Source organism: Trichechus manatus, unplaced genomic scaffold (genome assembly GCF_000243295.1).
Source record: "Trichechus manatus latirostris isolate Lorelei unplaced genomic scaffold, TriManLat1.0 scaffold00123, whole genome shotgun sequence".
In the NCBI taxonomy this organism is placed as follows: domain Eukaryota; kingdom Metazoa; phylum Chordata; class Mammalia; order Sirenia; family Trichechidae; genus Trichechus; species Trichechus manatus.
In genome coordinates this window covers 6,574,746-6,600,967 of record NW_004444059.1, presented here as the reverse complement: position 1 = coordinate 6,600,967, position 26,222 = coordinate 6,574,746, and the positions used below count along the sequence as shown (strand labels likewise).

The 26,222-nt window shown below is 38.5% G+C and overlaps 1 protein-coding gene across 5 annotated transcripts in view; it reads right to left on the bottom strand.

Annotated features, from left to right (window-relative positions):
• YAF2 (YY1 associated factor 2) overlaps positions 1-23,671 on the bottom strand; it is a 107,409-nt gene extending 83,738 nt beyond the window's left edge. The window contains exons 1-3 of one of the 5 annotated variants that reach the window (XM_004384576.2): positions 23,578-23,650; positions 23,034-23,159; positions 66-137 (exon numbers count right to left, since the gene is read on the bottom strand). In XM_004384576.2, the coding sequence (XP_004384633.1) occupies positions 66-137; positions 23,034-23,159; positions 23,578-23,603 (224 nt within the window). In that variant the 5' untranslated portion in view covers positions 23,604-23,650. Of the gene's footprint in view, positions 1-65; positions 1,108-4,945; positions 6,206-9,856; positions 13,111-17,877; positions 21,385-23,033; positions 23,160-23,577 lie in introns of those variants that run through there. The other 4 variants (XM_004384579.2, XR_002825338.1, XR_002825339.1 and 1 more) reach the window with 4 other exon arrangements.
• Positions 23,672-26,222: the final 2,551 nt, after the last annotated feature.

Sequence of the window (26,222 nt, the reverse complement as noted above, 5' to 3'; positions counted from 1 at the left end):
TGTAAGAAAGTTGGGGGGAGGGGATTTGGGAGATGCTACAGACATGCTTCAGTGCACTTGCTTACCTTCCTGAAATTGGAAATTTCAACGGTTCCTTGGTCCTCAAGGCATTCACAATAACTTCAAAGAATGTGGATCTGTGGAGATTACCCAATAGGAGAACTCCAGTTACTGGTAAGTGATCCAGCTTTTTCTTCTCTATCAGAATAAAAAGATTATGTAATTTTATTTGAGATTATTATTACATGTAGAACTACAAGAGAAAGAGTTGTAAATTCACCATACAGCTATAAACACATGCACCAAAGTACAGAACACAATTTGCTAACCACAATGTCAACAGCAACTTCTAGTATTATCAGAAACACAAAGAAAATGATTTGAATGGTTTCATTTTTAAATTTCCACTGTAATGGCAGTTATATTTTAATACACAAAAATATCTTCTATCACACTATTCCTCCATTTCAGTGAAATAACACTATCATTTTTTAATATTAGTACAAGGATAATTAGTTGATCAAAATCTGCCATTTCTTAACTAGCCATTGTCATCAACATTCACTAAATTTTGGTATAAATGCCACCACTGCCCAGAGGGCTAACAATCTATAAGACTTCAAGACAAAAAGCATTAATACAATTCCCATTTATCACCAGTAAGTCTTTAAAATACCATTTATCACTGTAACAAACAAATCACACACACATAAAAGTATGTCAGGCTATTGAGAAATAATAATGCTGACTTTAATTTAAATACCTGTACAAACAAAGGAAAGCAATAAGTAATAGTTCTGATACTGTGTTACACTTTTAAAATAATCATCTAAAAATGGACATTAAAATAGTTCCAACCAAAAGAGAAAAAAAGCTCAACAGAATTTTATCTTCAAGCTCACATGAAGATATTCTATTACATTTAACTTAATACATGTTAACATGTTAACCAGGCACATGTTCATTTTAATGTCTGCAGCAATGACTTCAAACACTAGTTCCTGTTAAAGATCCAGATATGTTTCAGTAATACATCTCCCTTTAGTATTATGCTCCTCAACAACCATCCTCTACCTTCAAGAAACTATGGTTTCACGGCTCTTCATTCTATGGAAACAAGTTAAGAAAGTATATAGCTATTTCTTTGTTTTAAGAGTAAATACGATTAAAAGGACTATAAAATTATTATTTAACAAAAATAAATTGCAAATGTTTAATTCAATGAAAATCTTACATTTCAATGTTATGAGGTAATATTTTTATTCAGTAAAGGTTGACAGCACCCATATGCTAGATTCCTATTTAATAGGTGCTTTAGTGTTTTAAATTACCCATTCATTCAAACAAAGGTACTCCAGAGACCTCCATTTGTAATTCTAATACATAAATAAGTACCAAAAAGGGGACATCTACAAAGATTCCTAATTAACTTTTATTCACTGAATATTACGTGCATGGCACAAAGATCTTACATGTTTATATGGATAAAAAGATGAACAGAAGTAATAATCCAAGTATTTTACCCTAATGCTATAAACTAGTATAAAAGATGTCATTAAAAACTAAATAATAATCTCCAATTTTTATTTGTAGCAAATGCATTGTCCATTAAGGCTCAGGTCTTATGAATTTAAAATGGAATAAAATAGGGAAAGGAGGAGGAAATGGAATGTGTGGCTAACTGCCTCCAGGAACAACTGTCTCCTTTGCCATGAGACCAGAAGAACTAGACGGTGCCTGGCTGCCATTACTTAACATTTTGATCAAAGACTCTACAGAAGCATTCTGATCAAAAGGGGGAAAATGCAGCAAAATTTCAAACTGTCATATAATTCAGACTTTCTGGAGCCATGAAGGGTGGATGAACCTCCTAAACTACTGCCCTGAGATAACCTTTAAACCTTAAACCAAAAATACCCCTGAAGTCTTCTGAAAACCAAACAATAGTTTAGCTTAGATTAGTAAAGAATGTCTGCCTTGACTATTGTGCTCTTTTAAGAACTATCGATATGAAATCAAATTGACAACAGCAACTCGAAAGATTAGATAGGAAACTTAGGGGGCAGTGAGTTTATGTTAATGAGGGAGGAACAATTCAGAAAAAGGGGGTGAGAATGGTTGCACAACTCGAATATAATTCAATATCACTTAATTGTATATATAGAAATTATTGAACTAGTGTATGTTCTGCTGTGTATATTCCCCACAAAAAAAAAAAAAAAAAAAGATAGAATCAAAAGCATTTTGCTAGAATCAGGAATTAAAATGTTGTGCAAATATTTTAAGATAACCAAAGGGTCCTTAGAGACTAGCATCAAAAGCTATGCTTTGTTGTTGTGATCCTGCCATAAACTCAACTAAGATGGATTTTACCAGGACAGTTTAGAAAAGAAATTTCAGATTAGGATGCTCTATTCAAAATATCCTGTATGAATTCTAATAATTACAATGCTCATCCACAAAAAGGCACTCTTTAGTAATCAAGAACTAAATCAAGTTTCCTTAATAAAAATCGAATCTATAAAGTCAATCTGAATTTATAAAAACACTGCTCAGAAAAATGTGATATCTTTCATTTCCACCACCACCCTCTAGTTTGGATACTAACCTAAAATCAAGATGACACAAACTATATTCACCTGTAAAATAGGGGTCAACAGAACTTACTTCACAGGGCAGTTGTAAGCATTAAGTGAGTTAATTTAAGTAAAACACTTAGAAAGTGTCCAGAATCTAACCATGTGTCAAACTGTTAATACAACCATCCAGAATGGGATTATTCTCAAGTAACTCTGTACATTTTTAGTGGGATGCAGTCTAAGGGATAAAAGAACTATAAGGAGATTCTAAACTGCTCTCAGAGATTAGTTTGTATTAATAATAGTACTACTATTTTGGAAACTATAGTCTATATATTGTAAGATAAAGCAAATAAGTAATTTATGTTAATATCAGGAATCACAGTTTTCATCATAAAAGAGCTACAAGAACATGTTAATAAAAAAATTAAAATACAAATACCATTATATACTCATAAGTTTTTTAAAAAATATATGTGATTGGGCCATAGTTAACAAAACATTCTAGACAGTAGTTAGCAAGTAAACCAGTACCAACATCACGCCAATATATAAATTATAAGGAGCTTGGTGGCACAGGGGTTAAAGTGCTCAGCTGCTAAATGAAGGTTGGCAGTTCAAACCCACAAGCCGCTCCTTCAGAGAAAGATATGGCAGTCTGCTTCCGTAAAGATTTACAGCCTTAGAAACCCTATAGGATAGCCCTACTGTGTCCTACAGGGTTGCTATGAGTCCGAATCAACTCGACAGCAATGGGTTTTTTGGTATATAAATTAAATCTTTGAATACTACTATAAAATCAGCTATTACATTAGATTTACTTTAGAAAAGGAAGCTGCTTGGACTTAAACAGTTTCCAGAAACAGTCACATAAATTGTTTTCCAAGTCCCAATGCCTGACTTTTAAAGCTAAAATTTTAGGACTGTAAACACTGACAAATTCTAAAATGAAAATATGAGAAAAATAGTATATATCCATGTTTGTGGCTAACATTTGATGGTTAAGACACTAACATTCACCAAACCAAAAACCAAACCTGTTGCCGTGGAGTCGATTTCGACCACAGCGACCCTATAGGACAAAGCAGAACTGCCCCACGGGGTTTCCAAGAAGCAGCTGGTGGATTTGAACTGCCGACCTTTTGGTTAGCAGCTGTAGCTCTTAACTGTGTCACCACGGCTCCACTAATATTCAAGTTGTTCTGAAAAGCTGAAAGAGGAGGGGTGCTGAGGTGGGCTCTGGCTCCCTATAACCCCTGCTTTAATCAGAACAGCTCCCCATTTATCTACTTTACATTTTAGGTTTCCCCCATAAGCTTCCTTTTGAAGACAGAATTCTGCAACAACCACGGAAAGTTTTAAGCCATTTGGTTAAAGGATAGTGTTGTGGGCAGCCTCTAAGATGGCCACCAACGATCCCCACCTCCTGGTATTCATACCCTTGGTAATCCCTCCCCTTGAATGAGGGCTGGATTACCACTAAGGCACAGAATTTGGTAGAAAAACGAGAGGTCATGGGCCTCTCACTGTGGTTCAGTGGTAAAATTATCGCCTTCTATGCAGAAGACCCGGGTTTCATTCATGACCAATAACCTGATGTACAGCTACCACCCATGTGTCAGTGGAGTCTTGCATGTTGCTATGATGCTGAACAGGTTTCAGCAGAGCTTCCAGACTAAGATTAGAAAAAGACCTGGCAATCTACTTCTGAATATCAGCCAATGAAAACTATAGATCACAATATTCTGATTTGCACCAAACACGGGGATGACACAGGACCTGGAAGTGTCTCATCCCATTGTATGCGGGGTCACCATGAGTCAAGGGCAAACTCAACAAACTAACAACAGTGGGCTATATAAATTAGGCTATAAAAAAACTGTGGTTGCTGTCTTGAGGGCTCTATCATACATACTCTTTCTCTCTCTCAGATTCTGTACTTTGGGGGAAGCAAGCTACCATGTTGTAAGCAGCCCTATGGAGAGGCCCTCGTGGCAAGAAACTGACGTGTCTGCCAACTGCCACGTGAGTAACTTGGAAGCAGGTGTTCTAAGGCCTGCTGAAAACCACATGAGTGAACTGGAAGTGGATTCCCTCAGTTGAGCCTTGAAATGACTACAGCTCCAGCTGCCCCTTGACTGCAGCATTATGAGACCCTGAGCCAGAACCACTCAGCTAAACTGCTCCTGAATTCCTCACAGGAAATACAAAATAATGTTTGTTTTCATCCACTAATTTTTGGGGTAATTTGTTACACAGTAATAGGTAACTAATACAGATAGCATTACAAAGTAATTAGTATTCAACTAAAGTGGTAAAGTGAATGCCAATAGCTGCCTAAAAAGGAACTCATAGGAAAGTAGTACCTTAATAGGTAGGGAGCCAGCTCTGAATTTGGTCCTTGGTTTTTAGGTCCAAACATTCTACCTAGATAAAGTAAAGGATGTAAGACTCAGACTGAACTATACCAACGAAACCCACCAAACTGATTAATAAATCAGATGTCATCATCCAGGGCATTCCTCTTCAAGTATGAACATATCTGGACAGAGCTAAGTCACTGCATACCAGTCACACATTCTAAGTGTGCAGCAACCCTGGAAACTGGTTACTGGGTCTACAAACTACCTTTTAAAAACTGGATGGTGTTAAGATGTAGTTGTTTTAGAGATGAAGAAGCCTGAATTATTCCAACTTCAGAATAAAGTACCATTCTAAACTAAATCAAACCCATGGCCATCGAGTCGATTCTGACTTACGGCAGCCCTACAGGACAGAGTAGAACTGTCCCACAGTGTTTCCAAGGCTGTAAATCTTTAGGGAAGCAGACTGCCAGATCTTTCTCCCACAGAGTGGCTGGTGGGCTCAAACCACTGAACTTTAGGTTAGCAGCCAATCTCTCAACCACTGTGCCACCAGGGCTCCATTCTAGTAGCATTCTAGTGACTGCCAAATAGCATCTACCACCTCCTGTACTATAGTAAACAGTGACCAATTGTCCAGTGTTGAAATCTCGTGCAGTTTTCCTGTGCAGTTTTTCTTTTACACCATTTTATGTTCTAGTCATTTTCGCTAAAGATCTTATTCACATTACTTGATCTTCAACAATATTTTGACCTTCCTAATTCGATTTGACAGATACCTTAATCCCTTAATTAAGCACCACATTTATAAACCATTATCTTAAAATGAGATACTTCCACAGACAGTTAATGTCAAATATTTAACAGTTTCTAGTTCAAGAAAGTACCTTCCTGATCCTAGCCCAGAATGTCAGGAGCATCACATGTACGTCCCTTATACTTAGTATCCGAGTTAATATACAAAAATAACAGCTAACAATACTCACAAACCCAACAAGTATGTCAAAATAAGGGAGTCGAACTTTAGCCCTGTAATTATTTTCCTTTTTGCATCTTTTCTGATTATAATATTAAAACTAATTTGACCAGATTCTGAAGTCTTGCATTAGTTTTCAAATCAATGCTGAATAACCATCTCTGATATGAGTGCACATTTTGTGTGTAAAACTGATTTTATAAAACAATGGCGAAGAGTATTAAATATACCATCGACTGCCAGAAAACAAACAAATCTGTCTTGGAGTAAGTACAGCCAGAACGTTCCTTAGAAGGGAGGACGGTGAGACTTCGTCTTACATACTTTCGACATGTTATCAGGAGGGACCAGTGCCTAGAGTATGACATCATGCTTGGTAAGGTAGAAGGTCAGCGAAAAAGAGGAAGCCCCTCCATGAGGTGGACCCACACAGTGGCTGCAACAATGGGCTCAAACATAGCAGTGACTGTGAGGATGGTGCAGGACCAGGCAGGGTTTCATTCTGTTGTGCACTGAGTCTCTATGAGTCAGAAGTGACTCAACAACACCTAAAACAATAGTGTCAAGTCAACAGTGATTAAGTTACTATAATAGCTGAAGAAAGAGTGGCTCTAAATATCTCACTTTCCTTCCTTTGAAGGGAAACTTACTCCTTTTTTATTTCCAATTAATAAATAACTTTTAAATAGCAATGCCTCTATTACATTTCATCATGCTCCACGTTAATAATCCCATTTTAAAATAATTTCAAAACAACTTGAAAGTGCGTAAAAAGCTTGTAAGTAATGAAATGCCACATATTTGAAAGTCTTCACTGCATACATATTAATGATCTTTTTCATGGAAACATACATGAAGATATCAGTAACAGTAAGGTACAAACTCATTCTCTTTGAATCAATGTCAAAATATTAATGCGCCTATTATCTTTCACCTAACTAAAGATAAAGCCTCCCAACAAGTCTATTTTCACTCTTGCCTTCTGCTAATCCATTCTCTTCACAGCAACTAAATAGCATTTCCACATTTAAACCTATTAAACCACTTCACATTGCACTTAGAATAAAATCTAAATGCCTCATCATTTATGACTAAATGACTAAAATGTGATCTGGCATTTGCCCACTTCTCCAGCCTCATCAGATGCTACTCATCTCATACCTCACATCAGGCTAGTCAGTCTTTGCTCAATGTAAAACAAACTCTTTCCTATTGAAAAAACTCTGAGCTTCCTGTTAACTGGAACTCTTTCATGAACACCTCCTTATCTTTCAGTTTTCAACATAAATGTCACCCCCTCAAAGAAGTAGAGCCCTGGTGGCACAGTGAGTAAGAGCTTGGCTGCTAGCCAAAAGGTCAGCAGTTCAAATCCACTAGCCGCTCCTTGGAAATTCTATGGGGCAGTTCTACCCTGTCCTATAGGGTCACTATGAGTCAGAATCAACTTGACGGCAATTTTTTTTTCCCTAAGATGTCTCCCTGGCCACATATCTCAAGTAACTCTCCTTGTTATTCTTTAATACAATCTGCAATTATTTTATTATTCAGCAATCATCAAACTTGAATATTTAAGCATTATAAATTACATCAAACCCAGCGTACTCCACCAATAACTATCACTTTATGGAACAAATACAGTTTTATATTAAGTGCTGTGATTTGCTTGGTTAGCTGATCAGTAAAGGGTGCTATTTATTCGTTCATGCTTCCCCACAATTAATTAACTCTGCAATTTTCCAAGAGTCCTCAAAATTGCTGTACATTTACTTACCCCTTAAAAAAATTCTTGGTAACAAGATGCGCCCAACCTTTTTTTTTTTTTTTTAATTAATTCTGTTAAATTCTATAGTTACAATCAAGAACCACCTTTAAAAGTACAGGCTTAATGATGATAGACATATTCGATAATTACAGCATTTTTCCTCAGGAAACAAAGCTAGTTGCTAACAAATTTTACTCATCTTTCTACCTACCAATAGTAATCTCCTTTATTTAACCTATAGGTATAATTTGGAAATATCACAGCTATTATGAAAAGCTTAGTATAAGCACTATGCAGTATTATCTTGTTACAACTTAAAACATGTATTTCAATGCCACACCTGTTACAACAAATATTACATGCAACCTGAGGGAAAATTAAGATTCTGTCTGATCAAAGTAAAAATCATTTGACATTGCTCACCGCACAGCCTCCTTTTGGAAACATCTTCCTCCCTGTTTCTGTTACATTACGCTCTCCTAGGTTTCTCACTCCCTATTGATTTTTTTTTTCCACCTCCATTTATTTTCCTCCTCTTTTACCACCATGAACAATAGTCATGTTTCTCTCAAGTTTCTGTCCTAGGATCTCTTTTCTCACACTATGTAGTATATTTTCTCCCAAACCTAACTTACCCACTTCGGTGTCTTCAACTCAATCACGTATGCTGATGACTACACCAAATACGTACTTATAGCCCTGCTCTCTTTGCTAAGTTCTAGCCCCACATATGCAACTGCCTAACAGATCTCCCCTCTCAGACTTTCCACTGACACCTGAAATTCAACAAATCTAAAAAACTATCACCTTCCCAAAACCCACCCTTCCTCCTATTTGCTATCTAGTGAGAAGTATCACCATTCATTCACCCAGCTGCTTAATTATGCCAGAATCCTAGGATTCATCCTTGATTTCTTCCTCTCTGCAACCTAACTTAAGGAGCCCTGGTGGCAAAGGTTAAGTGCTCAGCTGCTAACTGAAAGGCTGGCAGTTCAAACCTACCAAGCCGCTCTGCAAGAGAAAGATCTAGCAATCTGCTCCCATAGACTACAGCCTAGAAAACCCTACAGGACAGTTCTGCTCTGTCATACGGGATCTCTCTGAGTCAAAAATGGACTCAACGGCACCTAACAAAAACAACACAACCCAACTCCTCATTTCCCACAACCCCATCCAATCAACCACCAAGCCCTATAAATTTTCTCCTAAACGTATCTATAATCCATTCATTTCTCTCTCAACACTACTAGCATTACCCTTGCTCAGCCACTACTATACGGTCTCTTACTTAGACTATTACAGTGGTTTCCACTCAATGGTCTCTTGCCTCTAGCTAAAATTCATTCAGCAATTAATCATGAGATGAGACAGGATGAAATGCTCTCAAGTGTGGTTTCAATCGTTCATCATATTAAGGGCAGAGCAAAACAATTTAAACACTGCTGAAAAAACTGAGCATACAGGTAACCTAAAATGCAAAAAAACTTAGGTGGACTTAAATTCTCTTATCAAGTAAAATGGGTATCATTAAATTATCTCATCTAACCCACAGGGTCATGAAATTATATGAAATGTCTTTAAACAGTAAGAAGTGGAAAATAGGTTAAAGCAAAAGTAGAGTCAGACAAATGATAAAGAACCTTTGTGGTTCAGTTAAACGTTATGAGTACCTAGGCAAGACACAGTGACAGGCATTGAGAATTTTTATTACTATGAAGTTTTTTTAATTACTATTATTACAATTATTATCATTATTATTAACTAACATTTATTGAACTCTTACTATGTGCCATAACCCAACAAACCAAACCCACTACCATTAAATCGATTCTGACTCATAGCGACCCTATAGGACAGAGAAGAACTGCCGCATAGGACTTACAAGACTGTAAATCTTTATGGAAGCAGACTGTCACATCTTTCACCCATGCAGTAGCTGAAAAAGTTGGACATTTGGGACATCTTTAACCTCCATCCCATAGCAACAGCTTTGTGCTGATCCTTATAAAAGAAATTATTTGTTTAAAAGTGATCAAGTCAGAGAACTTCCTTGACTAAAAGACTCCTTTTTTCTCCCACTGTTCCAATGAGAGACATATCAAGTTCCATTTTTAAATGTAAATATCCATACATAGAAGACTGAAAAGAAACACAACAATATTTTAGATGTAGCTACCTCTAACTGCAAAGATGTTATGATGATGGGCGTTCCTATTTTCTTCCTTATACTTCTTCAGTATCTTCAGTGAACATGTAATATTTCTATCACCAGAAAGAGAGTTATTATCTTAAGGAAAAAAAATAAAACGCTATCCGCCATGAACAGGTTATTTACATTCACGCTTGAAACAATTACTTTATTCAGATTTATATAAAACATAAAACATATTCTAGTAAAGGATCAATTGTTGGAATAAAGATGATTAAGGAATTCACAAGGCAGGCTAGGTCTGAATATTAATAAGGAGAGTTTGAGGCTGTGAAGACAAAAGATAAATAGCAAGAAGGGATGCAAAAGATGAAAGAAGACGAAAACAACTTTGCCTTATACCTGCAAATGCACCTAAAGCTCTACCTCTTAAACAGCTACTTCTTTAGAATCAAATGCCATCTACTTGCTGCTGTTGTAGGCTGATCGTTCCTAGCATATTCTATAAAAGTGATGCATGATACTTATTATGGTTAAAAAAAAAAAACCCTGATCAGACTATGAAACAAGCAAAGATGAAGTGGTTTAACATATATGTCTAGAAATTGTCAGAGGCCGTACAAACTTTTTATCACGTACACAAGTTATTCATACACACATACATATTATTAAATTATATTATTAGTGATTCTTAGTATTAATATTGCAAACAAAGGAGGAAAATAATATTTTCTGGGATTTTTCTTCTAAGAAATACTGTAGTATCAAAGAAATCAAGATATACAGCACAATAAATGTTACTATAAAAGATATCTAAATGAAGTTTGTTAACATTCGCACTTCAAAAACATTAGTTAACACAGAAAATAACTGACACTTTGTTCTTCATTCACTATGCTGCTAGCCCAGATTCCAATATGTTTTTATATTATTTATAAGTACTTGTTTAATGTTAAAAGTTATTAAGATGCACAGCACTAGATCTAGGTATAATGAAAATCACACGAAGAAATCCTTAAGAAGTTACTTGCTAGTAAACTTAAATGCTACCATAGCACAGTAACTAAAAAAAAAAAAGTTGCCATCGAGTTGACTTCAAATCATGGTGACTCCATGTGTGCCAGGGTAGAACTGTGCTCCATACAGTTTTCAATGGTTGATTTTTCAGAAGTATTACTACCAGGTCTAAGGTAATGAGAATATACTGGAAATCCAGATATCTGAATCTGACACTAACCAGCTACTGACCTTGAACAAATCACAATCTTCCCAGGCCTGTTTTCTTGCCATCAAGAGGATCCTGGACTAGAGCCATAAGTTCCAACAATCAGAAAAGCCCACCCCCTGTAGACTGCAAAGCATTACCTGCTGTTTCTCTTAAGACAGTACCACAATGAGAATCCTCCAAACTTAGCTGAAAATCCTAACAAGGTTTACAAAAAACAATGGCCTCAATCCATTTCAAAAGTTTTAATACCAACATCTCCACCCCAACCCCATCAAGATCTTCCCTCTGAAGACTCTCTCATCCCTCTACCACTAAGCTTTCAAGTAACAAAAACTACCCTGTCTCAGGAAATAAACACACTGGAAGCTCTTGAAAGGTTCCCTCCAGCTCTAAAATTCCCAGCAATTCTCTAATTTTCCAAAATGAACAATATTAGAGAATAGAATACACGCTAAATTTTTTTTAAAACAGATGAATATCAATCAGGTCATATAACCATGAAATCCAATAAACAAAACTTTGTAAGTATTCAATAAATATTTGTTAAATTAATAATTTATTTTCAAAGTCACAGTAACATTTTATATACTCATAATGCCACTAAAATTACAAGCTATAAACAAAAACTTTTAAGGAAAATATGTATTTTTAAAAATCGTAGTTTCATTAAATCCTTGAATAAAAACTTGACTACTCCACCCCATAACCCCCTGCCATCAAGTTGATTCTGACTCAGAGCACTACCCCATAGAATGCTAATCTTTTTACCAAGTACGGTGACCTTTAGCTAACCCTGAAGGCAAGATGAATAAGCAAAGGAACCTTCCACCCAAATCTAGGATGTTTTATAAACCTCTTTATCAAAGATAGAAGGGAGAGAAGACAATTATCAACCCAGTCAAACAACCTGGATTTCAATCTAGGCTCTAATACTAACTCCATGCCCAGATGATTCTCTTTCTCATAACCGTGTAGGGTGGTTTTATGAACACATGGAAGGATATGTAGGAAAGCATTCTGAACACAGAAAAGCACTACACAGTGTTAAATAATTTAAATATATTATTTTTACTGAATGTCTAGTTTCAAAAACCATCAACAGAAACTAAAACTTAATTTGGTGGTAATAAATTATAAGTATTGCTTCAAATACATACTTTAACATACCAGTTACTGAATACTTACTATGTGTTACAGGAATTAGTTTAATCTTTTTAACAACCCCTTTTACAAATTAAAAAAAACAACTGAGTAACATACTGAGGATTACTACCAATATAACCAATTAAGTGACTTAAGGAACAAACATTAAACTTCATTTAGCCCTATTATAAAATCGTTTTATTCTCCAAAAAGATGGTTTCTGGGATGATTTAAGTACTAAATACGTATATAAACTGAATAATCCAAACCATCCTACGTAAGTGTCTCATAAAAAAAAAAAAAAAAAACCCGTTGCCGTCAAGTCGATTCGCACTCATAGCAACCCTATGGGACAGAATGGAACTACAGGAGTAACTGGTGGATTCAAACTGCCGACCTTTTGGTTTGCAGCCGAGTTCTTAACCACTGTACTACCAGGGCCCCAACTATTTCATAAGCAAGTGATTATTTTAGTCTTTTGAAATCTTACTTCAGTTATATAACTATCAGCTCAAAAAATAGCAATTTCTTTAAAAAGAAAACACACACACATACACACACATGCACACACACAAATATATATACATATATACAAAGAGAATGAGAAAGAGAGGCTATACCCAGTAAAAAAGTGGTAGCTGTTTCATAAAGACACAGGAGTCAGAAATGACTTGACGGCACCTAACAACAACGTGCATATATGATTTATCTTTAAAAGTAACAAATTTATAGAAAAATGACACTATTGTCTTAGTGATAAGATAAAAATTAGATCCATTTTAATTACAACTAAATTAGTTAGTTCTGAATTAATTTTAAATTCAGTACAGTTCAAACAAATGCAAAATCTGAATGCTAAACTATTTTTCATTAAAAATCTCAAATACCAAAAAGTGATGTTATTGTTAGGTGCCGTCAAGTGAGTTCCTACTCACAGCAACCCTATGTACAACAGAATGAAACACTGCCCAGTCCTGTGCCATCCTCACAATCATTGTTATGCCTGAGTCCCCTGTTGCAGGAACTGTGTCAATCCATCTCATTGAGGGTCTTCCTCTTTTTCGCTGACCCTCTACTTTACCAAGTATGATGTACTTTTCCAGGGACTGATGCCTCCTGATAGCACGTCCAAAGTAAATGAGACACTCTTGTCAGCCTTCCTTCTAAGGAGCATTCTGACTGTACGTCTTCCAAGACAGATTTGTTTGTTCTTTTGGCAGTCCATAGTATAGTGAATATTCTTCGCCAACATCATAAATTTTGGCAGTCCACGGTAGAGTCAATATTCTTCACCAGCACCATAACTCAAAAGGCGTCAATTCTTCTTCAGTCTTCCTTATTCACTGTCCAGATTTCGCATGCATATAGGGCGACTGAAAACATCATGGCTTGAGTCAAGCGCACCTTAGTCTTCAAGATGACATTTTTGCTTTTTAACACTTTAAAGAGGTCTTTTGCTGCAGACTTCCCCAATGCAATGCATCATTTGATTTCATGACTGCTGCTTCCATGTGTGTTGATTGTGGACACATAGTGTATTTTAGTTTTTGACAGGTCCTCAAGGTCAACTATCTTAAAAAAAAAAATCACTGAACAGAGAACTTAAAATTTAGAATATAGTTTATAACATGCTGAAATCTTTCAAGACTTCGTTAGTTTACCTTAGTCAAGAAATACTTTTCATTTTTAGCTATACTACCTAAGGTAGTATATAGTCTTTACAAGACTGAAATATGTGTCTATAAACGAGAAAAGTAATAAACATACAACACTCCAAAGTTGTACCTTAAAATGCTAAAGTATTCGTATACAATATCAACCTCTGAAATAACGCTAAAACAATTAATATATTCCTATAACTTATGAACAAAATAGTCTGATAATATTTTTAAACATATGGTCTTGAAAATTATCAGAAAGGCAATGCCAGGTATCAAATATCAATAATCAAATGTGAAGGACCTTCAATTCAAAAATTTTTAAATGCCTGCAAGATTCCAGATACTTTGCAAGCTTCTGGGAATAGCAAAGTAAAGAAGATAGCCCCTGCTCTTTTGGGCAGATAAGTATCTAGACAGTTATACTATGATACGGTGATTGTTGTTGTCAGCTGCTGTCGAGTCATTCCGACTCAACCACCTTATGTATGACAGAATGAAATGTGGACAGTTCTGCACCATCTTGTGATTCTCTGGGATTATAGATATAAATATAATCAATATGACAGTGGGAAGGGGGAAAAGGAGGTAATGCCTGAGGGTTTTTTTTAAGAAGTACCACCTGATAAAAGTACTTGAGCATGGATACAGCATAGAATTGGTTGGGACAAGCAGCAGAAAATGAAGCTAGGAAAGTACTTTAATGATAGATTATTAAAGCCTTGAGTTCCATGCTCAGGAGCTTTATTCAGTAGTCACTGGACAGACTTCAATTTTCTTTCCTTATTAAGGGGACCAACATAATCAGATATGGTTCAGAAAGATAATGAAGATACTATTAACAGCATTCTGAAGGAGGAGAGACCAACCTGTCCAACAGCCCATCAGAGAAATTATGAGGGCTTCCAAACTATGGCTATATAAATCAGAAAAAGGAGATAGGATTTGAGATACCTCAAATTGTATCTCAATATGACAACTGAGGAATACTGGATACAAGGGATGACAGTGAGTTAGAATCAAAGGTGAGATGATAGTTCTAGCTTGGGTTCTAGAAAGAAGTTTATGCCACATACAAAGTAAGGAATATAGAGAAGAAGCCAGGTTTAGGGAAGCAGAAATTGACTTAAGAGACATACAAGGAAAACTAGGAAAAAGCTGTATTAGAGAAGTCAAAGGAGAGTTTTAATTTTTTAAAAAAAGCTAGCAACATCAAATGCTGCCGAGGTCACAAAGAAGACTGAGATTAGGCTGCTGAGTTTAACAACTAGGTCACTGGTTTTTAGAGACCTCACTCAATAAAGGAAAGAAAACAATGCCTGTTGAAGCAAGTATGTTGTGTGCAGAAATCTAAGCTAATAAAACTATAAACCAGCAGTTCACAAACTTTTTGGCCTCAGATCTCTTTACACTCTTAAAAGTTAGAGGACCCCAAAAAGCTTTTATTTATATGAGTTTTATCTATCGATGTTTACTAAATTAGAAAACTGGGAAAAAATTCTAATGTATTAATTCATTTTTTAAAAACCATAATCAACACATTCCATATTAATAAAAATATTTTAGTGGGAAAAAACCTTTACTTTCAAAAACACAAATAATTTAGTGTGAAAAGTGGCACTGTTTTATATTTTTGAACTCTTTAACATTCAGCTGAATGGAAGATATCTGCTTCTGCATTAATCTGCTGCAATATGTTGTTTTGGTTCAAGAATATGAAGAAAATCTTGACTCCCAGACATAAGTAGTTTAAAAGGGGAGGACTATTTTAATAACCCTTTCAGATAATTGTAGACATTCTTCTTTGATACTACATAAAAATACAGCAAGTAGTCATTTCTCAATGTTTAGTTGCAATCTGTAATCTGAAATCATCAATGAACTTTCCATACCGTGTTCCCTTTAAAATTCACTGGTTCATTTTGCACTTTGAATGAATTATCTGTGTATGGTTTTGCAAGTTCCTGCATTGATCACTGGGAAAATATTAGTTCACTGAGTCATGCAGATGTTCCAAACGCTGACGCATTTTATGGTAAGATATCAGAAATCACATTTATTAATATCACCACCAATCTCATTAGAAAAGTCTTTAAAGTACTGGTAAACTCTCAAGCTTACCATAGTGGTTACAAGTTTTCCAAAATTCTAGTTTTCACTTGACAGCTCAGTTTTTATCATTGGCAACAAATACTGACAACTTGAAGTGGCAGGCTCACTGTGTTTGTTTTTGAGAAAGTATCTGCTAAATAACCAAGTCTGAATAGCCATAGTTTGTCATTCCTTCAAGTAAAAATGATGTTCTATGAAAAAAGGAACTACTTTTACCCACAACTCAAACAAGTGCAGAAACACTTTTCCTTGAATCAACCACTGTACTTTGGTATGCAGCAGAAGTGCTTTACGTGTACTTCCCATTTCGTCAGACAGAATGTTAAAAATGATATTAGACATAATAAAATTAGTAATTCTTAATGCCTGATAAAGGATATTCTTAAGTGAAACTGGCATTATTTTTACTGCGAGTGACAGTAGTGAAGAATATGACGAATACAGCATTTGGTGTGACTGCTTTGATTTATGCTAAGGTGCCAGCAGTTTTACCCTCTGCTTCTGCACCAAATGAGCCCTGGTAGCGCAATGGTTAAGAGCTACAGCTGCTAACCAAAAGGTCGGCGGTCCGAATCCACCAGCTACTCCTTGGAAACCCTATGGGGCAGTTCTGCTTCGTTCTATAGGGTTGCTATGAAACAGAACCAACTCGACAGCACCTAACAACAACAGTCTGGACTATGCAAACAATTATCACCTTCAAAAACAGTTGCCATCAAGTCAATTCTGACTCACGTGCTGCAGGGCAGAACTGTGCTCCACAGGGTTTTCAAGGCTATCATCTTTCAGAAGCAGATCGTCAGGCCTTTCTACTAAGGTGCCTCTGGGTGACTCTGAACCTCCAACCTTCCTGTTAGTAGTCAAGCAGTTAACTGTTTGCATCACCCAGGGACTCCAAAACCAAGATTTAGGGAGGAGAAAACACAAACAAGAAGCCTCCTAGAACTCAAGAAAAGGTTTAAACACAGAAGAAAACATTCTTTGATGGTTACGAGGGTGGGGAGGGAGAGTGAGGGTTATTCACTCACTAGACAGTAGACAAGAATTATCTTAGGTGAAAGGAAGGACGGCATACATTACAGGGTAAGTCAGCACAACTGGACTAAACCAAAGCTAAGAAGTTTCCTGAATACAACCAAACACTTTGAGGAACAGAGTAGCAGGGGCAGGGGTCTGGGGACCATGCTCTCGGGGGACATCTAACTCAACTGGCATAACAAAGTTTGTTAAGAAAATGTTCTGCATCCTACTTTGTTGAGTGGCATCTGGCGTCTTAAAAGCTAGTGAGGGGCCATATAAGATGCATTAACTGGTCCCAACCCACCTGGAGTAAAGGAGAATAAAGAACACCAAAGACACAAGGAAAGTATTAGCTCAAGAGACAGAAAGGGCCACATAAACCAGAGACTTCATCAGCCTGAGACCAGAAGAACAAGATGGTGCCCAGCTACCACCAATGACTGCTCTGACAGGGAACACAACAGAGTCCCTGATGGAGCAGGAAAAAGATGGGGTGCACAACTCAAATTCTAGTAAAAAGACCAGACTTAATGGTCTGACTGAGACTGGAGGAATCCCAGAGAGCATGGCCCCTGGACTCTCTGTCAACCCAGAACTAAAACCATTCCCAAGGCCAACTCTTCAGACAAAGATTGAACTGGACTATGGGACATAGAATGATACTTGTGAAGAGCGTGCTTCTTAGCTCAAGTAGATACATGAGACTTAATGGGCAGCTCCTGTCTGGAGGTGAGATGAGAAGGCAGAGAGGGTCAGGAGCTGGCTGAATGCACATGGGAGATTAAGGGTGGAAAGGAGGAGTGTGCTGTCACAGTATAGGGAGCACAATTAGGATCACATAACTGTGTGTGTAAATTTTTGTATGAGACTAACTAGAATTGTAAACTTTCACTTAAAGTACAACAATAAAATCACAAAAAAAAAAAAGAAGAATCCTCCTAGAATAAGGAGTCTCTGAACAACAACTGGAGTCCTTGGGTGGTGCAACTGGTTAAGCAGTCAACTACTAACCAAAAGGTTGGCAGTATATGAACTCACCCAGAGACATCTTGACAGGAAGCCCTGGTAATTTGCTTTTGGAAGGTCACAGCCTTGAAAATCCTATGGAATGCAATTCTACTCTGCACACGCGAGGCTGCCATTGAGTCAAAATCCACTCAATGGCAACTGGTTTTTATTTTATTTTATCTTGAACAACTATGTGGTAGCTGAAGAGGATCCTCAGAGAGATAGGGGACGCTGTATTTCTGAAAAATTAACTTACTTACATGGTCCTCAATGTTTTCTCCCATTCTCACTCCAAATCTAGGAGAATCAACTCTGTATCAAACCTCAAATTAGAAGACAGAAAGCAAGTATAACAAGACAACAATAATACTGAAAAGATTTTTCACCAAATAATAATTGGTTTCCTTAAGGTTTCTTCAAAATGTGAATTCCATATAGTTTACTCCCATTTAACAGAAGCAGAAATAATTTATTCTTTTTACCAATAGTCATTCCTAACCATAATACTGAGTTCAGTTATAAACTTTAGATTTTTTTAATGGAGAAGTTTCAACTCTTCGGCTCATATATAAAGGAAAGATTTACTAAAACTACCTCATGTACAGAATTTGGTAGTGTTCAAAGTGTTTGTAATTTGATAACGAAACTAAAATTTTACAGAAGACACAAAGAAATATCTATTTTGCTCACCACTGTATGTCCAGTACTTAGCTAAGGTCTTGCAAAAAGTTAAGATTGCAATAAACATTTGCTGAATGCTGAGTGTTGAAGTGGTTAAAATGAGATATGAACACAGGTCACCAGATTCCTAGTCCAGTACCTAGTGCTCCTTCTACTATGTGAAATTTTTCATGTTTCTTTAAAATAATGCCTATGAGAAACCTAAAGGAACTGAACTCGGCCCTCTGTATCCACGGGTTCCACATCTGCAGATTCAACCATCCGTGGATTAAAAATAAAATAAAATTCCAAAAAGCAAAACTTGAATTTGCCATACACCAAGCACTATGCTGAATCCACACAAATGAACTGACGTGTAGGCAGACCCTGCTGTAGCCTCCCACCATTTTACAGATCCTCAGCCTCTCTCCAGCACTCGTTGTTTGAGCGTTGTTCGCCACGCGTCTTGTTCATTTGCTATTTGGGTTGTATGCACCTTTGTTTCCATAAAAAAATGGCTCCTAAAAAGCCACTAGGGAGTCAAAGCAATCCCTCAACGGCTAAGTGTGAGGGGGTTGAGGACAGCGGGAAGAAGGAGTTTAAGGCTAGTAAGGCATGGCTGGCTAGCTATGTAAAGCGCTACAACCTCAAGAACTTCAAGGTCACAGGCGAACAGGCATCAGCTGATGCCCAGGTAGCATCAGTGTTCCCAGAAGAGCTCAAGAAACTCATAGAAGAGAAAGGCTTCAATTGTAATGAAATAACTATTTACAAAGCATTTACATTGTATTAGGTATTATATGTAATCGAGAGAGAATTTAAAGTATACAGGAAGATGTGCATAGGTTGTACGCAAATACTATGCCATTTTACATAAGTGACTTGAGCATCCTCAGATTTTGGTATCCATGGCAGGGGTTCCTGGAACCAATCCCTTGCAGACACAGAGGACAACTGTATTACAAGTTACTCTGAGAAGGTATAACAGGATAAAGACATTAAATTTGGAACTCTGCTATGTAATAGGTATTTCACAGGTTCTCATTTAGACCACAGCTCAAAACCAAAACCAATTGCTATATTATTTTCATTTCTAAATAGCTGCTATCTGAATTAAGCAATAAACTCATTTTTTCATACATATATGAGGAATTGGCAATAAGATACTAGTTTAATTCAATCATTATATATTGATGACTATTCTCACACCCATTTTTTTCTCTGATGATGGTTCTTAATTTCCTAAAGTTTCTATCTGGAACACCTACTGTCTCATAAGAACTTTAGATATAAAAATGAAGAAGGCAATCTGGCATTTAATGGGAATCATCTGTCACCACAGCTTTGTTTTTCTACGTTTTTCCTACTGGTTTGACATTTATCAGTGTTTCACTCACAAAAGCACAATATAGAAAACTTCATGTACCTGAACTATCCGGCTACTCAGATTCTAGATTTAAAAAAAAAAAAAAGTTCAATAGATCAAATTTAAACTCCTTAAGGCCACCAAGTATAAAAACTGAAATTAAATCATAGAAACATTATAAATTTAAAGAATATAATTTATCAGTTGAGGAACTGAAGCTACTTTCAATCACACTGTATTTTGAAATATATCTTATGAATATAAGCTCATTTCACTGCATACAGTCATTCTGCAGAAAAGCATGACCTACCAAGGATATAGCCAAAGGAAATAATATTCTGTTGTAAAGAATTTGAACTAGACAGTCTTAAAAGAAAAAAAAATAATTTGTCAGTAAAGATTTTAAGGGAGACAATGGACTCATCTTCTCTAGACATTTTCAAATGTCTAGGATGGCTTAGATTTGGCCACAGATTTGGAGACTGAGACACAATCAGTTCAAAGGTCAGTATGACCCAAGGGATTCAAATCCTGTCTGCTGGTCACACAAACAAGTCATTAGCAAACCGGATCCTTCTGAGCTACAGCTATTCAGTTCCTTGGTTTGGTTCTCTTCAGCCTTACCCCTCAAATTACCCTAACTGCTAATTAACATGTCAGCTGTAGAGAATTATTTCTTCCAACTACCGCAACTTTTGCTTCTCAGTAGTGTTCTACAGTCTTTTAATCCTGTTTTTCTAACATTACCAGACAGCAAAGTATTTTGTGATGCAATCAATATCTGCCCTATTAACAATGCCCTGTTCTATTGTTCTTTCCAAACATGGATTCCACTCTGAATTTCAGAAACAGCGATAGGAAAATAACACACAAGAGAGAAATTAGAGCTCTTAGGTTTAACTTACGGCCAAAATCAAAAGAGCAGAGACGATTCAGACAGAGGAAGGAAGAAGCTGAGAGGGTCTTAGTGTAGAACACTTACTTTTAGGAACAGAGTGTCCCTTAGACTTCTGGTGAGTTGCCCAGAGCCTCTTCAGTTTCAATCCAAATGACAATGCTTCTCTGAGTCCTCCTCAAGTAATGATTCCACCACTAAAAATTGGATCTACAAGAGCTCAGAAGTACTCGTAAAAAATGTCAGGGGCCCCCACATGGGCCTCAAGCCTCTTTTAAACTAGGCCCACTTCTCTGTCCTGGGCCAACTGCCCTGTGCACTATATTCCTTCTTCTTCCAGGTGCCAGGTATGCGGCCTGTTTCTTCTCTTCTGAGCTGTCACCACCTACTCTATTTCTCAGGGTTCCTCTAACCCCAAGACTGGCTGTGGAGTAGGACACCAGCTTCCCCCCTTCCTTGCTGTCCCTGCAAATAAACATATAGGCTCTTCTAATTTCAGTATTTTTCTATTTGCTACAAGAAAATAGAGGGAACAACAAAAAGCAACAACATAGTACCAGAGATTAAGATTATAATAATTGTCTCCACTTTAAAGTTCCTGTCTCCAAAAAAACAAACCTTCTAAAACTTGTTTATCGAGTATTTTAAAAAGTATAGAGTGTTACTATAGATATACAAATACAGCCTAAACCAAATCCAAGCTAATACAGACATAAAGATATAAGGATAATCTGCTTTTCAAAATACTTAAATCACGGGTCCAAAAACAGTTTTTTCATCAGATTTATTTGAGCATACATGTACTTTTTTCTTTTTATAATGTTCTGCCGTTTTATTCTCTTAAATATATAGATGTTCAAAAATTTGCTTTTTAAAGAATATGATAAATGTTCAACATAGTTCATCCAATGTAAACGGGAATTTATATACAAAAAACATTATGATTTACAAAAAGACGTCAAAAGTAGCTGGTTTCACTAAGAAAATGTTAAAATTTTAAATTACTGTCAACCACTTCTATCTCTGCATTAATAATTTTTAATAAAATCCCATAAATGGGGTTTAAAAATCAGGATATCTCGTTTTCAGAAATCTAACACCTACTGAATATCTAAATCTAACATCAATATTTAAACTTTTTTTTTAACAACAGTAGACCATATTGTAAGACATTAATAGTATTCCTTGTACTCTTATTTTTGATAATTCCACTTCTAACAGACTTTGTAAAATCATATTACATAAACTATCTAAATATTAAGCTATAAATCAGAAGATTCTAATGAATTAATTCAAAGGCTACCCTACTGTAAAAGCAAAGCAACTCTGTAACTAAGTGCTGGCAGATAAAAAATGTCACTGACTTTCAATTTCCTGGATGATTTTCTTTAGCCACTTAATTGACTTAAGTGCTTTTTTAAGAGACAGAACTATTATACTGTAAGCCTACAATAAGATAAAGTTAAAACTGAAAATAGGCAGGGATCATTTTATCTCATTTGTATAGTCTAATAGATTGCCACTTAATTAAACTAAAACTGTTCAGATACTTTCAGTAAAAAATGTGTCCTACTGAGTGGGCTCACCTCCAACTATTTATAAATTATTGGAGAATTTGAATAATACTAAACAAGACCCTTCTAGACATCCGTATTTAAAAAGAAGTTTAATCTATCGTGTATTCTACAGATACATTTTTTTTTGTAGAGATGAAACTAGATTACATCCTTTGCTTCCAAAGAGGATTTCATGGGTATTCCGTGATCCCCACGCACTAACACAAAAATGCAGCCAACATTATTATGTCCGGGGGGGTGGGGTGGGCTGCATTACACTCAGCAATACGAATTAAATCGCAGTAGCTAATACCTCTCAAACAATTTACTCTCTCTTAGCAACACAAAACGCTACAGCCTCTTCAATTACCCCTCACCACAAACCATCGCCTGGGTCGCGATCGATCTGACCCAACTGCTATCGCGACCACCACCTCAGTTTCACCTCTCCTCCCGCCTGGGTCTGCAAATGTCATGGGAGGGGGCGGCCACCGCAGGGGCGTCCTCTGCGCCGCGACCAGGCCGGCCGGCGGCGCGCGGGGCAGGCCGGAGACTCACCGTGTGGAGGTGCCCTTCCGCACATCGCACATCATGCACTTGAAGGCCTCGGCACTGTTCCGGAAGGTGCAGACGCTACAGTCCCAGTAACCCTCATCTGAGGACGGCTTCGGCTGCCGCTTCGGCCTGCAGGACACAACACGGACACGACGCGGCGCGGGGTCACCAGCAGGCCGCGCCCGGGCCCCGCGGCCACCCCCGCCCCGCCCCGCCCCAATTCCGCGACCCCCGCCTCACGGGCCCCCGTCGCGCCGCGCTCCGGCTCGGCGGAGGAGGGGAGTTAGGAAAGAGAAGAGCGCTAGCGCGGCCGCAGTAGCCCCCACCGCTGCTCTAAAACTGGGGGCTGCCGTTGTGGCCGCCGCCGCCATCGCGGCTCCATTGTGGGGTGGCCAGCGCTGGCCCCTCACGCGGCAGCGCTCGCGCGGCACCGGCGCTACCCCCTTTCTCGCCCCGGTGCCCGGGCGGCGAGTGAGGCGGCCGCCCGAAGCCCAGCGCGAGGCCCTGCCACTCGCACAGTCCGGACCCCGGTGCCGGTCGCTGTTACCTGGTGGGGCTCTTCTTGTCTCCCATGGCTTGGCTACAAATGCACGCCGAGAGTCGCCGCCGCGGCTGCTCTGTTTGTCAATAAGGAGGATAATAAGCCGGGCGGAAGCGGGCGGGGGAGGGACGAGGGAGGGGGCGGGGAAGGCCGCAACGCGGATCTGGGAGCAGCCGCCGGATCCCACGCAGCCTCCAGCTGTCGGGGAAACTCCTGCCTGGGCGCACGTGACCCACGCCCGCCAACCAGCGGCCGCGCCGGAGACTTCAAACGCGGATAGCGCGGCCCAGCACCCGCGGCGAGTTCGCCGGCAGCCACTGCAGCCTTGGGTGCCGCCGCGTCTCCGCGCTGTTTCCCGCGCTTCAGTTCTGCATCCCCGGGTGTCGCGGGCTCCGGAGCTTCTGGCTGGGCAGCGTGTAGCCTGCGGGCAGACTGGGGATGCTCTGTCATGCCACGCGAAGCCTGGGCCAAGGTGGAGCCGGCGTTCGGAGGTAGCCCATCGCGGGACTGGAGGGACCTGCCGGGGTCTCCAGGTAGAACGGCTTTCCTGGCTTCAGCCGTCCTTGTCTACTCAGCACCCGCCCGAAGGATACCTGGGGGAAGGCGGGAACCAACATTGAGCGCCATTGCTAGGTGTTAAACACTGTCTGCTTTAATCTACACAAATGCTGTACTAAACAGGGGTTGTCACCCTCAGTTTAGAGAAAACGAAACCGACGCTCAAGAGAGGTTAGGTGACTTCCTCTAGGTTACATATTAGAAAATGCAAAACCAGGAGCCTGAGCCTGGTTTAAATCCGTGCTCTTTTGGCCTCCGAGGCTTCTCTGCAGTACCTGCTTTTAAAAGAAAACGAATACTCATAAACCCTTTTTTTTAAAAAAATAACGAGTTTGCAAACGCTATTTGTTGACAAAGGAACACCTTTTCCCTGGTCTCAATATAATGGAGGCCCTCATCACCTTGTACTACACTCTTGTACAGCCATGTAACTGGTCTCCGAAGCTCCAGTCCCACCGCACCAATATATTCATTAAACCGCAGCCAGATTAATAATAAATATTGTTAACACTATGCCACCACTCTGCTCATGAGCTACTAATGGCGACCAGACGCCTTAGCCTGGCATTCAAAGCCTTCCACACGTTTTCTCTAACTCCCCATTCTACTCCCCAATAGAAACGCTGCCTCCTGAGGAAGACTAAAAAGGAAAGTAACTCACTTGCCAAAAGTCTTCTTCATGCACTACACAAAATATTTCCCCCTTCTCTCTGACCAGAGGTGGATTATCCAATTGGCAAGCCAAGTACAGTGCTTACCTTGCTTACCAGATCATCTGTAGTGAACAATTTTACATTTTTTCACCACATCAAAGATTCTGCTTCTAGGTATGGCTAGCATCTGTCTCTCTCCCAACCCCACAGCACCTTCCTACAGAATCAAAGCCTCTTTTCAAATTTGCAATCCTTGACAGGGGCGGATAACCCGGTAAACAAGGTAAGCACGAGCTTACTTTTGCTTACTAATCTGTAGTGAACAATTCAAACGTGTGGTGAAACCCATGTGAAATTGTTCATTACAGATTACTAAGTACAAGTTACAAGTAAGCCCTTGCTTACCTTGCTTGCTGGGTTATCCACCCCCTCTCTGACTGCTGTTTCTGCCCATCTTTCTAGGTTCACATCAAATCTGAGTTTCTAAAGAATTATTTCTGTCTTATAGCTGGAGGGTTTTTAATGTGCTACAAAGGAAATAGTACAGTTAGGAGTCCCGCTTCCCAGCCTGCCTGGTTTCCTTAATCCTTAACTGATGGATCTTGGAAAATTTCTATGATTTTCAACTTTTTTTGTCTACAAAATGGCATCTATATTTATAAGGTTGCTGTGTGATTAATAATAATATAACATTTTTTAGCACTATATGCCAGGCACTTTGTAAATCTCTGTACACAAATGCGTATTTTATAGGGCTCAAAGTACTATGCAAATGTTAGTCCTCATCTAGTCTTAACCTCTTCATTTAAAAGACAAGGAAGTTAGGGCCTAGGTTAAGTGGCTTCTCTTTTTCTTTTTTTTGTTTATTGTTGTAGTTTAAGTGAAAGTTTACATTTCAAGTTAGTCTCCCATACAAAAATTTATACATACATAGTTATGTGACCCTAATTGCTCTCCCCATACTGTGACAACACACTCCTTTCCACCCCTGATTCCCCATGTGCATTCAACCAGCTCCTGATCCTCTCTGCCTTCTCATCTCACCTCTGGACAGAAGCTGCCCATTTAGTCTCTTGTCTCTACTTGACCTAAGAAACGCACTCTTCACAAGTATCAGTTTATGTCCCACAGTCCAGTCCAATCCCTGTCTGAAGAGTTGGCCTGGGAAATTGTTTTAGTACTGGGCTGATAGAGAATCCAGGGGCCGTGCTTTCCAGGGTTCCTCCCGTCTCAGACTATTAAGTCTGGTCTTCTTACTAGAACTTGAGTTCTGCACTCCACCTTTCTCCTCCATCAGGGACTCTCTGTTATGCTGCCTGTCAGGGCGGTCATTGGTGGTAACTGGGCACCATCTAGTTCTTCTGGTCTCAGGCTGATGAAGTCTCTGGTTTATGTGGCCCTTTCTGTCTCTTGGGCTAATACTTTCCTTGTGTCTTTGGT